General features: G+C 31.1%; 1 protein-coding gene across 7 annotated transcripts in view; it reads left to right on the top strand.

Annotated features, from left to right (window-relative positions):
• Window positions 1–14,892, top strand: part of LOC108971826 (ion transport peptide-like) — a 93,181-nt gene that overhangs the window by 41,647 nt on the left and 36,642 nt on the right. The window contains exon 2 of one of the 7 annotated variants that reach the window (XM_018938128.1): window positions 4,986–5,517. The exons of the other annotated variants lie outside the window; for them this stretch is intronic. Within the exon in view, the coding sequence (XP_018793673.1) occupies window positions 5,500–5,517 (18 nt within the window). The 5' untranslated portion in view covers window positions 4,986–5,499. The remainder of the gene's footprint in view (window positions 1–4,985; window positions 5,518–14,892) is intronic. 7 annotated transcript variants of the gene reach the window in all.

Below are 14,892 nucleotides of genomic sequence, written 5' to 3'. Positions count from 1 at the left end.
TTTGTATATAAATCAGGAACAATAAATTATAAAATAAAAAATAAAATAAATTTGTACATCTTAGATCTGATCTGGATAAAAAATTATTAAAATCTGAAAGAAGTTAAAAACAATACGAAGATAAACAGTAAAATGACGGTGTTTAGAATTCGCATGCAAAATTTACAATTTTGAGATTTCTATAAACAAATGCAAATGTGTGAATTTCTGCTTTAAAAAACTGTGAATATGTGGAAATTCTTGATTATTTACTATGTACACATGTTAAAAATTAAAAAAAAAAAATGTGTTAAGAAATGAAAAGTATGATAACAAAAGTAATAAAAAACAAAGTAATTAAAAAGCAGCAAAAATTCTCCTTCAATAGAAAAACTTAAAAAACATTTTTGTGTAAGAAAAAATTTATTATTTTGCAATATTCTATTAGAAAAGGTTAAGGGTAAAGGGCTAAAAAGGTTTAATAAATTTACATATAATTAATCCAGTTTCTTAATAAAAATAAATTATTCAACTACAAAACAAATATTTTTCTTCACTACAAAAAAATTTTCTCTAAGGAAAAAATGGATTTCTTCAATCAAAATATGTATTTTCTTTCAAATAAAAAATAAATATAAACAAAGTAGTTTAAATTGAATTACAAACAATTTTCACTAAGGAAAAATGATTTTCATCAAATAAAAATGTCTTTTGTTCCAAAAGAAAATATTTTCAATTAAATTAATTAATGTTTAAAAATATTAAATTTTTTAATAATTTAAACTGCAAAGTTAATCCAAAAATATTTTTTATTTTCAAGCCATACGTCTCAATTCCTCAAAAATGAGCCTAAGCACGCTTGAGAACCATATACACATAACATGTATACACGCACCAGCAACAACAAGCCATGTATCACCCAATACCCCCCATACTGCACAATTGTGGTGCAAAAGCAACAATTTTTACGCCAAAGATATAAATTGCAAGTGTTAATTACGCACGTGCAGCGCGCAACTATTGCTGTCAGCAAGTTGTTGTTGATTTTGCTTGTGTTTTTTGGGTTTATTTTCTGTTCTTGGACAGAAAGCAGGCATCCCACGGCAGGACTCATAAAGAGATGTAGTTTATTTAATTGAAAAATTTTAATTTTCATTGCTATTTGGCGTGCGCGCCTGCAGATCAACAAAAATAACTGCAAATGTTCACTTAAAGGCACACACACTAACACATTGTCATGTAGCATGTAGTTATTGACAATATTTGAGAAGTGAGAAATTTTTAATTTCGAATTAGCATTCGTTTAACTCGCATTTGCAATGGAAAAATACTAAAATGATCACTGTTTGTCATTTGGTTTTAAAGCTCATTTGGTTGCTCATCAGTTGGTGCCGTGGTGTGTTGCTCTTCAGCCGGTATTGGCGTTTAATAAGATAAGTTACTGTTAATACAGTTTGGAAATGCAGATTTTTTAGCTTACATATTTTGTTGTTTAAAAGATAGAACTAAGATAGTATGATAATGTGTGCTCTCATTACGAGTTTCATTTGTTCTCATTACAAGTTTATTGAAAAAAAAATTCTAATCCGTCGGGTAAATAAATAAATTTTTATTAATTTTTTGAATATATAAATGCCAAATATTTGTATGAATCTCATCGATATGTCTACATGTACATATATACATTCATGAAGTTATATTTCACACCAACTCTTCAAAGACAGGATTCACCAAAGCCATTGCGCCGCCCACAATCGCACAAAATCAACAAGTTAAACCGTTATTTGCTTAGCTATTATTAAGTGAATGAGTCACTGACACAGCGCAGCTTGCTGTCCATTGTTTTCTTTCACAATACTCTATGTTTAATGATCTTATCACGGTTTCATATCTCTCAACAATCTCTCCAATGGCACCCCTATAACTCGCGCACTTCGTTTTGTTTGCTCATTAGTGTGTTTGCTTTATTTCCATAGTTTTCCTCATTGCCACAACTCTCCTAGACAATAGTGATTTTTACAATTTTTTTTGCTATTTTTCACGTTTTACTACATTTCTGTTGTATTGTCCTGTTCCATTGTTGCCACTGTTGTTAAGTGGTTTTTACACTCTTACCTGCCAGCGCCGGGTTTTTTGGTAGTAACATTCATGAAACATTCTACACTTGTAGACAGACAGTAATTGCTGCGCACATATGTAAAAGTGTGTGTGTTTGTTTACCTATTGGTTTCATGTCTTCAGGTGCCAGCGATTTTCGGCTTCATTATTGGTCTATCAAAAATGGCATTGCTCCCATCATTAACGCTGGCGGCAGCATTGATAACAACAATTGTCAAAGTCACAATAAATTTCTGAAGTAACTGACATAGATATAGATAAGTATGTATAGACATTTGTACTAAATTTATATGTACATATGTATGTCTGTAAACAAGGCTGGCATGCGTGTAATTATGTCGTTACTGTAAGATTTATCGGTAGCAGTCTTGTAAGCTGTGCTTCTTCAAAATATAATTATTATTTTTTTCATGATTTACGGCAAGTACACGTCCAATTATGACAAAAAATCAATTACTTCATTGCGTATTTCAGAGGGCATACATACATACAGATGTGTTACCTTAAACGGACAACTTTTTCGTTATTAAATAATTTTTGAAAAGAATATATGGGCTAGACTTGTGGACTATACTTAGAAATCTAACATTGCTTTTGCCATATGTAACATAAAAAACTAGTAATTACAACCCAGACACATATTCATACATCTGATCAAATTTGACCTGGACTGAGAAAAAACTACATTTTCACGTTTTTTAACGCAAAACTTTATACGAACATATACAACTCACTACAAATTACAGTCCTGACACATATTTATGTTTATGATCAAATTTGACCCGGACTGAGAAAAAACAACATTTTTAAAACAATACGAACATAAAAAGGTTATATAAATCTGGGAAGAAGTTTTTGACCGATTCCGTCCGGCTCAAATTTGTTGAGATCATTTGCGATAAGCATATCGAAATTATGCTATAACAGTTATATTTTTAAAATTATACTCTATTTTTAAACTATTTTTATTTCACGTGAAAATTATTCAAATTATGCCACCATAGTGAAATTTCAGATCAATTACTTTGAAAACTCTAAAATTAGTGGAATTTGTATGATTAAACGGCACTTTAACACAAGCGTATACTTTTCATGAATTCTTAAATGCTCGAAGATATTTATTTAATAATATTTCTTGGAAAAATATAATGTTTAAAATTAGAAATTGTAAAGGAAATTGCATTTCAAAAATTTGCCGCACTTTTAAAATACTTTTAGGTCTTTTGAGGTCAAATCTGCTTACTCATGCATAGCACGTGATGTGTGGGGGCTAGAATTATAAACACACATTCTCATTTATAATATGCAGAAACATTTAATGAATGAACATATTTTTGAATAAAATTGAAATTTTTAATCGACAAAGGCAATACTTTTAGTTGGTGTTTTTGATTAGTTTAGTTATTTTGATTATCACTACCTTTTGGACTACAAGTCATTCGCATTTTCAATTGTCCCACTCTTGACGCATCTACAATGACTGGTACTTTATGTCATACTTGTATGTATGTCGTTATGTATACACGCTCATGTCAGTGTATTGTAGCCATTTGCTTGTTTGAACTCAACAGGAAATATTATTTTGCGCAAAGCAAACACTTCCGAAATTTCAAATGTTCGCGAAATTGAAAATATCGCCTGTACYATTAGCGATAAAACAAAAAACTAAAAAAAAAAACGCGAAAATTGCTGCCAACTAAGCAGCAATGCAAAGCATGTACCGCGAAAGACAATCTTTGTAGACGGAGGAAATAACAAATGTTTACGAAATTAGATATGGAAGGAAATTAAATATTAGAGTCGCTTGCAAAGGGCACCATAACAATAAACTATTGGGATAGGGATTTGGAAAGTGCAGGTATAAAAAGGGAAAAATAATAATTTTAAAATAATAACAAGTTTTATTTTCAAAATGTGAATTACTTGAATTTAGGAAAGTTTTGAATATTAGTATTATCCATTTCAAGCTATAAGGTTTTTTCTTTTTCTGTAAAATTTTTGTCAATATGAAAATGTTGCTAGCAACATGTTGCCGTAACTTTACGACACAATTAATTTAAATTTTGTCAAACGTAAGTAAGTTTTAAACAAAATTAAGATAGAAAAATTAGTTGTCAATATGAAAATGTTGCTAGCAACATGTTGCCGAAATGTTGCGAACTGATTTTTAAAATTTTGTGGAATTATTTTAAGATTTAAAACAAAATTATGGTTGAATAAGTAGTTTTCAATATGAAAATGTTGCTACCAAAATGTTGCCGAAATGTTGCGAACTGATTTTTTAAAACCTTGAAAACATTTCATACACAACAGCAAAAATGTAAACACAAGCATGTAAAATGTAATAGGAATTTCAAAAACTATAACACTTCACACCCTAATAAGAAAAAATAATCAAGAAAACTTCTAAATACCATAACCTATAAAATATTTAACATCGCTACTTATAAATTTATTAATCTAAAGAATAATTAAAATAAAAATCAAAAAACTGAACTAAAAGCTAAAGCTTTCTTCATCGTCTATCGAAAGTGAAGCCTCTGATTGTCGGTGAATCATTTAAATTGAAGCACGTGACAAAGTGGCGTCGACTAGCGGAACAATAAACTTTGTTTTATAAATATTAATTGTTTTGAAAATGTAACAAAACCAAGAAGATAGCAAAAATCAATAATCAGCCAAACGAAAACCCAACACAGAAAATAAAAAGCACACAGACCTTGCATACAAGCCAAACATAGACATATGTATGTACATATACTTATGAATATATCGATATGTGTGTGTATAGTCGCATAAGCGCCGGTTTGTATGCATTTGTATGTGAAGCTTGTGTGTAAAAAATGCGCTAAATTAAACTAGATTGAGTTGATTTCTTATTGATGCAGATTGAGCAGTATTCGTCGCAACAACAGCCACAATAACACTAACTGGCGGTAAGCGGTCACAGTATTGCTAAATTAAACAAATATTGATAAACTGATTTGTGGCAAAAGTTACTTAATAAATACAATAAAAGTTCGCTATAACACACACACAAATATTTGCACCCAAGGCAAATAAACAGAAGGAGAATTGGCCAAAAAAGTAGAATATATATATATTTATTGCTAAAAAAGAAGAAGCAAAGCGGCAGTGAAAGATTTCATAAATTAATACTGCTGCTACATTCGCACCTACGGTGATAAAAGAAAAAGAAAATCATTAAGTTTTTTCAACTGTGTGAAAAGTGAATTCGAAGCAAAAGCGAGGAGTCTCTCTGTGTACTTAAACCAGCGCCTGTCTGAAAGCAATTTATACATACAACTGTATATTTGCTTAGAAAAAATAAAAATCAACAACAACAAAACACCACAATTTACTACAAACCAGAAAAAGGCATTGTACTTGAATTGCATACAAATGAAGTTCTCAATAAATGTAAGTAATTTTCGTAGCAGTTACAAATGAAATTTCAAAAATTAAGTATTTATGAGTATATATAGTACTTGTATGCTAAATAGTGTTTAAAAATTCACAACTGACATTGGTTTAAAATAGCAGAAAATGTTGTTAAAAGTTGAAAGATTTGCGTTTGGAAAATAATGTTGCTACCAACATGCTGTTGAAATGTTACGGAAAATACTATTTATTACATTTTTTCAAATTCTACAACAAAATGAATTCTAATTTTATGAAAATCTTGCCACAAACATGGTGCCAAAATGTTACGAAACATTTTTTACAACTTTGTAAAATTATTTCACAGTATTTAACAAATTTAGGGTTGAAAAAGTAGATTTCAATATAAAAATGTTGCTAACAGCATGTTGCCGAAATGTTGCGGAAATATTAATTAAAAGTTTAATAAATTTTTTGCCAAATCTTAAAACCAAATCAAGGATAGCATTATGAAAATGATGCTAGCAATATGGTAGTAAAATGAGTTTTTAAAACTTTGGGAAAAAATTAATTAAGGTTGAAAAAGTAATTCTCAATATGAAAATATTACCATGTTGCCGAAATTTTGCGGAGTTATTAATTATAAGTTTAGTTTTTTTAAGCTCTACAACAAAACCAATATTATCATTATGAAAATGTTACTGGCAACATGTTGCCGAAATATTAAGAAATGATTTTTAAAACTTTGCTAAAGTATTTTCAACTCTATAAACAAATCAGGGTTGAACTTTTTTTTTTATAATTTTGGAAATGTTACCGATATATCACGATATGATTTATTAAAACGTTGCAATATGCTGGCAAAGTTTTATTAACGGTTTCATTGATGATAAACGAGTAGTATAGTAATATGTTGTGCATCTTTTATTTAAAATTAAATGACTATGATGAATAAAGAGCTTAAAAATGATGCAAATCATTTAATTAAAAAATATTAAAAATTATTATTATTGACTAGCAACATGTTGCAAAAGTTTAATTGTATATATAAAATATTTTCTAAAAAGATATTTGAAGGAATTATTTTACAATGTTGCTAGCAGCTTGTTGCAAACGTTTAATCGRAAATATTATAAAATAATTGCTTAACAGCAAAGATTTAGGTGATAAGTCATTTCATGAAACTATTTTACAATGTTGCTGGCAACTCATTTAATGYAGTAAAATATGATGACAAAGATTTTTAAATTATTATTTTAYTTTTTTAAAGAAAATTGAGCATAATTCGGACATATGTATTTTTTCATTCGCTTCAGCATAAAATGAGAAAAAATATTAGCAGATGTTGCTGAGTTGCTGCGAATCAGTATATTTCTCCATCTGTTTAAATGATTAGCAGACATGAAGAAAGCAACTGCATTATTCCTCGTAAAATTTGTATAAACCAATAAAAAATTTGCATATCGATTCACTGGAAAATTATACAAATAAATTAGTCCAGTGAATTAAATCAATATCGGAAAAAATGTAGACATAAGTAGTCTGGAGTCCATTTTTTATTGCAGCTAAATTTACTAAACACAATGCAATAAAAGAATTCCACTAATACTTCGAAGTAGCTTTCCATCAGTGGCATTTAAATAGAAATCGAATTTCTGTGTGTATGCTTGCAAAAACTTTGTAGGTATGTCCAGGGCTTTTGGAAATACTTGTTTATATTTAGCTTTATTTACTAAGGAAATTTTTTTCATTCCTAAATTGACGGGCAGCTCAAAATAAACACTATGCTTATGTGATTAAATTTTTCACTTGGAATTCCTTTGAAAAGGAATTTAACGGTACTTAAGTTTGCAAAAAATAAAAATTTAAAATTAGAAAATATCTAAACTTGACTAGCAATTAAAAGCTTAATTTACCGAATATTCTGGGTTGGAAAAAATAAAAATTTGCATTATGTGAATATATGTGTTTGTTTGTATGTATGTTTAGTAGACTTGGGTACAAATACAGAAGTTCAATATTTTTCATACAATTGCGCATATAATTTTATATATGTATACCTACATATTTTCATGCATATATACATATGCTATTTTACGCGCACATTTGCAACGTAATCATAAAATTAAACAAATGAACTGTTAACGATTTTAATGTAAATGAAGTGTGCTTGTAATGGCTTGTGATGGCTTGTGGTGTGGGAGTATGCATATGTGACAACCTAAAAGGCAAAAGGCATTCACACAATAATTCATTTAACACTTGCATTAAGTAATTTTACAGATTCGCTTTGAACATTGTATGTTGCGAATGTGAGTGCGCCCTGTAGGAATTAAAGCATGTGCTGGAAAAGTTTGCGCGAAAAYAATTATTTATTCTTGGAAGAAATAATGGGAATGTACTTAGTAAATCAGGAGGCAGTCAGATTTTAGAAAAAATTCAATTTTTTTGATTTAGATTTTTTTTAATTTTGAAAAACTTTTTTTTTTTGTTTGATCTTGCCATTTTTTGTTTTTACTGAAATTCATTGTACGATGAAAATGGTATATTTTAGTAAGTTTTGTTTAGGTTTCATCAGCAAATCACAGAGCAACATGAAAAATATGCACTTATGCCGGTTACTTGTTCGATTCATCAATCTCCCAGGTTTTGAGGGAAAAGGATGGCAAAACAATTAATAATGTGAAAAATGTAGTAAAAATAAAAATCTACCATTTTACCTCAATTCASCTTAAAAACTTTTCAACTGAATAAATAGTAAGAGACAAAAGTAGAAATAGAAATAAGTGGCTAGACGCGTCTTCTCATAATCTAATCAAATTGAGGAGTTTCTTCATATAAATACTCCGCTGTGACATACATCTGCTCACACGCTTCTGTGTGTATGTTTGTGTATTTATTTAAATAAGAATTTCTCGCGTTAACGGTATTTTCACCCACATCAGAGCCACTAACCATAGTTGGCCCTCAAGCAGTCTGGCCTTGAGCGAGTTGTTAACATCTATTTGAATGTCATATAGCGACCGCCAACTCTAAATGCATACACATTACGCATTTTCGTTATGTACGTGTGTGTGTGTATGTATGTATGCTACACTTGTGACTTAATTGATTTTCGTAATAAATCTTGTAGGTCCATTTTTGCACTTGCAATGGCTTGTGAGCATTTCAGTCAACGCGCTGTTGTAATTCGTAGGGAAGAACGATCCGTATATCGACATATACATACATATATATGAATGTATGTATGTGCGTCTGAATGGAAATACGATCTCWTAATTGTAGCAATTGAGGTGCAAGTCAAAAGTGAAGAAAAATAATCTCGATGCAGCGTATTGTGTCTGTGTGTATTGAATATGATTTTCCACTTTTCATTTATCATTTTAGATTTTCCATACTCATTTCGAGCAATTGCAATCGCACATTTGCATTTGTGGTATTTTCGTTTCTTTTTTTGTCTTTTTGATTTTTGTTTTTGTTTTCATTTCGCTTTGATTTAAATTTATTAATTGTACATTTTCGATTAATTTTCGATTTGTGTTGCATATGCAGCGTTTGTATTTCAATTAACCCCACTTATGCGAGCATCTATATCTATGAACATACATTTATATGTGCATGTCCGTGCTTTTGTATTGTGCAGACTTTGACTTCATTAGCCTCCATCAAACCGGCAAAATGTGCAGCCGGCAGCGGCCAACAAACATCTGTGTGTGCATACTGCGAGCGCGATAACGTGTTGGCAATAAAGCGGCAAAGGTTATTACCCCGTGCCACTTAAGCATGTGGTGTCGGAAGGCAAGTGTTTGATTTACAGAGGCAAACATACAAAAAAAACACAAAAACCGAAACAAAAGCAGAAAAGACAAATAAAACACAATACAAATCGCTTGGCAATTGACGTTGTCTGCCGGCCTCAAAAGGTTGATGTGATTTGTTTGAAAAGAGGTCACCACATTTGGAGATAACTCTGCTAGAAACGCGAAGGAAAGCGTCAAAAAACAATTTTCTTTGGAATGAATATGTGAAAATGCGAGCAATGAAAAAATAAGATAAATATATTTGGCGCATGCAATTGTGAAAGCTTTTGCCGAATTGGCAATGAGCTTTCATTGAAAGCCGGCAATTTGCAGATAAACTATTTTTCATAATTCATTTGTGAAACTACTGATTTTTGATATAACCGAATTCGCACTGAGCTTTCATTGAAAGTTTTCAAATACCAAAGTGTACTTCATTAAATTTTCATTTTTAAATTACTGCGTAAGTTTTGAACTCTAAGCAATTTCGTATTGAGCTAAAAAAAAATATAAATTAAATACAAGGTTTCGTTAAAACTGACAAGATCTTTCATTGGAAACTTTCACTTTGCAAAGAAACTATTTTTCATAAATCAATCGCGAAACTACGCACTGAGCTTTCATTGAAAGGTTTCACCCACCAGCAAAATTATGTTTTTATAACATAATTGTTAAATTACGGAGAGATTTGTGGGATATAACCGAATTCGCACTGAGCTTTCGTTGAATGCTTTCCCGAAAAATATTTCATAACATTTTATTTTGAAATTATTAAGTAAGTTTGGGAATTTAATCGAATTCGCAGTGAGCTTTTATCGAAAACTTTCACTTTGCCAGAAAATAGTTTCTGCAGCTTTACTTTAAAAGCTTTCCCGACTTCATTACCTTTATTTGTTAATATAATCTTTGAAAAGCTTTCGATAAAAATATTTTTATAACTTTTAATTATTTATTTAATAATTATGTGTTACAATTTCGAATTTTCAAAMATTAAATTTTTTTTCTTTTATCTTTAATTAATCCTTGGTGCATTAAGTTTCACAAGACTAAGTTCAATAATATTTGATTCAAGCACTAAAAACTCATTACAATTGCGTCAATGAGCTTTTATCATTTCAACGAAAAAATTTCCACCAATAATCACTGATCGATTAGGCGGTGAAAAGATAAATGCGTGAAATTTAATTAACTCAATGAAAAGAAGCGATTTTTGATACCTAGCATTGATATCTAGTTGGAGTAGTTAATGAATACCACTTGACTTGTGTCTTTTTTCAAATAAAGTAATTTAACGTTTAAGACGAAAATATATCTAGAGGGTGCCTGTGCTAAGAGAGATAAGAAAAATGTATTTTCTAAGCCAACAGTTAAATATCTGCTGAAGAATCTGCACTAACTTCGCATGGAACTAAGACGYAGCACTTCCGAGCAACTACCTATCWTGCACTCTAGTTATCGTAAGGCTTGATTTGAAGTCTGGTATATGCTAAAATGAAATTCAGAAAGTTGATCCATAAATCAACCTACCATTTCTGCTCTGATTTTCATCAAAGCCTGCTTGCTGAAWCCATATCTAACGATTATGAAGTACAACTACCCAAAGGATCACATGCAATGGGCATAAAAATGATAACAAAATAGCAGCTGAATATGAGTAAATTTATGCGGCTTCCGCAATTTGCGGTAGGCGTGTGTGTCGCAAATAAATAAATAAATTACCGCAAMGACGCAATACAGCTATAAATAGTATGGAATTGGTCAAGTCATCACTGGCATTGATTAGATAAATATTTTGCTGTCTCTTTTGATTACAAACAGATATTTTATCATCAATTACCGTTATATAGTATATATGATATAATATGCTTATTTGATAAACTCTTATCATGTGAAAGTGCTTGGAAATTAGCGAAAAGCAAGAGGGTCTGACGTCACTCAACGGCAATGCACTTGAGCTTACCATATGGTGTTGTATTGCTGGGTATTAAGCTTTCATGCGTGAATGTAAAGGGGTGTAGAAGTTGAAACTTTTTTATCTCTCTCTCTTTATTCATTAAAAAGTGAAAAAAATATATAATAATTTTCGCAAAGAAAAAAGTTGTTCACAGAAGGACGGGAATTTTAATTATTCATTTTGTATGCCTATTATATGACATAGTAGTGCAATCTGAATAATATACTCGGATATTGTAGCCTTTCCATGGGCAATAATTTCTGTCAATTTTCGTGAACATATGTATCTGTCAAATAAAAAGTTTTTCCATACAAGCGCTTGATTTCGATCGGTCAATTTCTATGGCAGCTATATAATATAGTGATGCAATCTGAATAATATACTCAGATGCTGTGACTCCACCTAGGACAATAATCGGTGCTGAATTTCGTTAAGATATCTTGTTAAATAGAAAGTTTTCCAATACAAGGAATGTGATTGAATAGTTTGTATAATAGATATACATATGAATGTATGCTATAGCAATCCGTTATCGGTGGTTCCGAGAAATGCGAGAATGGAAAAGAAAGGACATTTGAATCGATATACATATGTATTAACAACTGAGGGACAAGTTCGCGTATTACGGACGGCCTACAACCTGCAGAAGCACTTCAGAGCTCATCAACATATTCACCCACACTCCCGAATTTGCATTTTTCTTAGAAAATATTGTATTTTCGTTTCAAAATATGAAATTTCGGAGTTTTGCTTTAACACACGGTTATCATCGCGACATAAAGAAGCCGCACAAGCTCTATACTAAGGCTATACGCACAGTGGCTCCCAAATTCCATTCTTCGCTTTCACCGCCACCCATTTTTTTCGGCGCTCAATTGGCGTAGACACAGTCGTAATTCACAAACAACAACAATAAATTCGCTGCTAAAATAGTTAAATATACGTCAATTTTATTTRTGCTTATTTTTCTGCGCTATAAATATAAAAAGCTTGTGCACGAAATTACGCTGAACTATAAATCAAAAAAGCCAGTTTGATTGYCCATATATAATCATATATACATATCTATACACATTCATATATATTTGCACTTTCCAACCCCAAATGGGGCATTTAAAAATAAGTATGCCATAAGTAAAACTGAACCAATTAAGTTTAGACCATTTTTGGCAAACAAGCTCCGCTAACGGCCGACATGATTCAATATTTATAGTTATGTATTATTTAATATGTGCCATTATTATTGCACGCGGCTGCTATTGCGAAATTTTATTGTAACTTTTCTTAAGTGCAATTGTGCCCACTTTGCTACTACAAAAGCAATGCAATAAATGCCGCAAACCTGTTTACACTAGTTTTTCTCTTAAACCTATTTAAGCAAAATTTCGCACATTTGTCGCCAAATCAATTCATTTTTATTATCTATCAATAAATAATTTTTGTGTTCGGAGAAATTTATGTTGCGCTTACAGTGATTRCGTATAGTAATCGTACCTGTGGCAATTTATGCTAATGCCTAAAGCCATTTGTTATTCTTAAAACCACGTTTCATCACTATACATAGTCAAAAAAGTCCAGAATCTATTTTGCAATCCTTACTGGACTAACGTTGTTTTTGAACAGTATTCAGGTTCATGTTGGTATAAGTCTAACATTGTTATGCTTCATACCCAAAACTTTAACCAAAATGTGTTGAGTCGATCCCTAATAGTTTTTTATATCCTCTGCTATCTTTTTGATGTCAACATGACAACCTTTTCGATGTTATCGTTATTAACAGAGATAGAGGGTGAACGACTCGTTTGAGGCAAGTTTTCGGTGAACTCATGAACACTCTGATACTTAAGTTCGTGTTAATGTAGACTTCCCAAAAAAGTGCTGAAACATTCTCAATGATTTTATATGTAGCCTTGAGTACATGAAAACGCAAAATTTCATGCAAATTTCTTGTTGACTTTTTTCCATTGAAATAATTCCCATTTACATAAGTAAAATTCCTATRTCCTATGTTAAAGTTCAATTACGAATTATGTGACCTATGATCCACTCTAGCTTTCATCTAACAGTATCACGAGTGATGTGTAATCATGGTTTTGTTGTAATTATAGCGGCATAAAACATTCSTGAGGTAATTTCCAGGAATGRTACCGAGTTGTCAGYCGTTGACCGGTTAAAAATYCGAGCCCCTTCCGGTTACTTCGGTTACTAACACCCAAATGTCATTCGAACGGCTGCGTAATCATGTGTTTGACGTCGGTTATCTTAAACTCATATATTTATAAACTAAAATAGCTTTTGTAATTTAAATCAAACAATACGATGACTGTTTGTAAAGTCAACCATTTACAAGAAATATACTTTAAAATCGCTRAAAATAATTCGATCAATTCAAATGACTAATAAAATTTCTATGAAAGTGCTTTCAATTTTATCAACAGACAGCAAAACGCAGATAAAAAGAAAAGGTAAATGAAACCAAAGCAGCAGTGGTGATTCCTCACGTACACAAGGCGACAAACACAAACACGGACGCATATACGCATACACATATAAGCCCTGCAGTGTAATGGTAATGATAAGTCAGCAAGAACTTTAGATATGACGTCACAAGCTTGGAATGCACCACAATAAGAGATCATTTTTGTACAAACAGCATTACACATACGCTATATATACTATATGTACATATATACATAAGTACGTATGTGCTGCGCAATATCACTGMAACATCAGCTGATCTTTTAAGTGCTTAAGCGTCGTTTTCTTCATATTTGACCTACAGATACATTTACCTGCGTGAATTTATAAAGTTCAAAACTTGTTTCATAAAYACATATGTACATATGTATGCAGCTTCGTACTTTATTCAACTCATTTTCATTGTGGTTTACATGGGGTAAACCCAAATTAAGAATATCATTTGCTTTTAACAGTCTTTTGCTGCCTAAATCGGTTGCATACTATATATTGTATTTATGGTTTTATTTTGTGTTGCTCGAATTTTACGCATTCAGCTGATGTCGTGTGCAGCTTAATTGGCTGAGCGTCATTAATATTGATTTAAGTGTTCAAAGAAATAAATGCTAAATGCTGACTTAATTAATTTCGCAYGAAAAACTTAATTAGCATAAGTGCTGAATTTGGTGATTGGAGTGTGATTTTTTGGTMCTGACAGTTGTCATCTGGTCTCAGCTCCGGCTGCGTGCACAGTGAAGCGAGCTTTACAGCGGAGTTGGTGGCAGATTTTAAGAATTGTATAAAAGCTTTGCTGCTCTTCGCAAAAGTTATTGTTTTARCAAATAATTTTGCAACAAAATATTTATTGTCTACTTTTCTTCCYACTGTCATTCTATACTGTTTCTTATCTGTTATAAGTTATTAATTTGTTCTTAACACTACCTCATAGAATTTTCGAGTTTCAAAAAACTATTCAATCTTTGATGTTTGTGATTTTCTAGAGTATCTATTTCTTATACAAGAAGGAAATATAACCACAGACGTAATCAATGCAATGCAATACAGTTTGCTTAACTTTGATAGCGTCAATTTTGAAACGAAAGCTTAAAAGCTCGTTAACGGTATAAGGAAATGGTTGTAAAACACAAATTTCAGTTATATACACATTGAAAGAGCTGCCACACTTTCACATATTATACATTG

Source organism: Bactrocera latifrons, unplaced genomic scaffold (genome assembly GCF_001853355.1).
Source record: "Bactrocera latifrons isolate USDA-ARS-PBARC rearing strain unplaced genomic scaffold, ASM185335v1 scaffold_36, whole genome shotgun sequence".
Lineage (NCBI taxonomy): Eukaryota > Metazoa > Arthropoda > Insecta > Diptera > Tephritidae > Bactrocera > Bactrocera latifrons.
The sequence above is the reverse complement of the archived record's forward strand: the minus strand, read 5'-3'. Positions and strand labels throughout refer to the sequence as shown.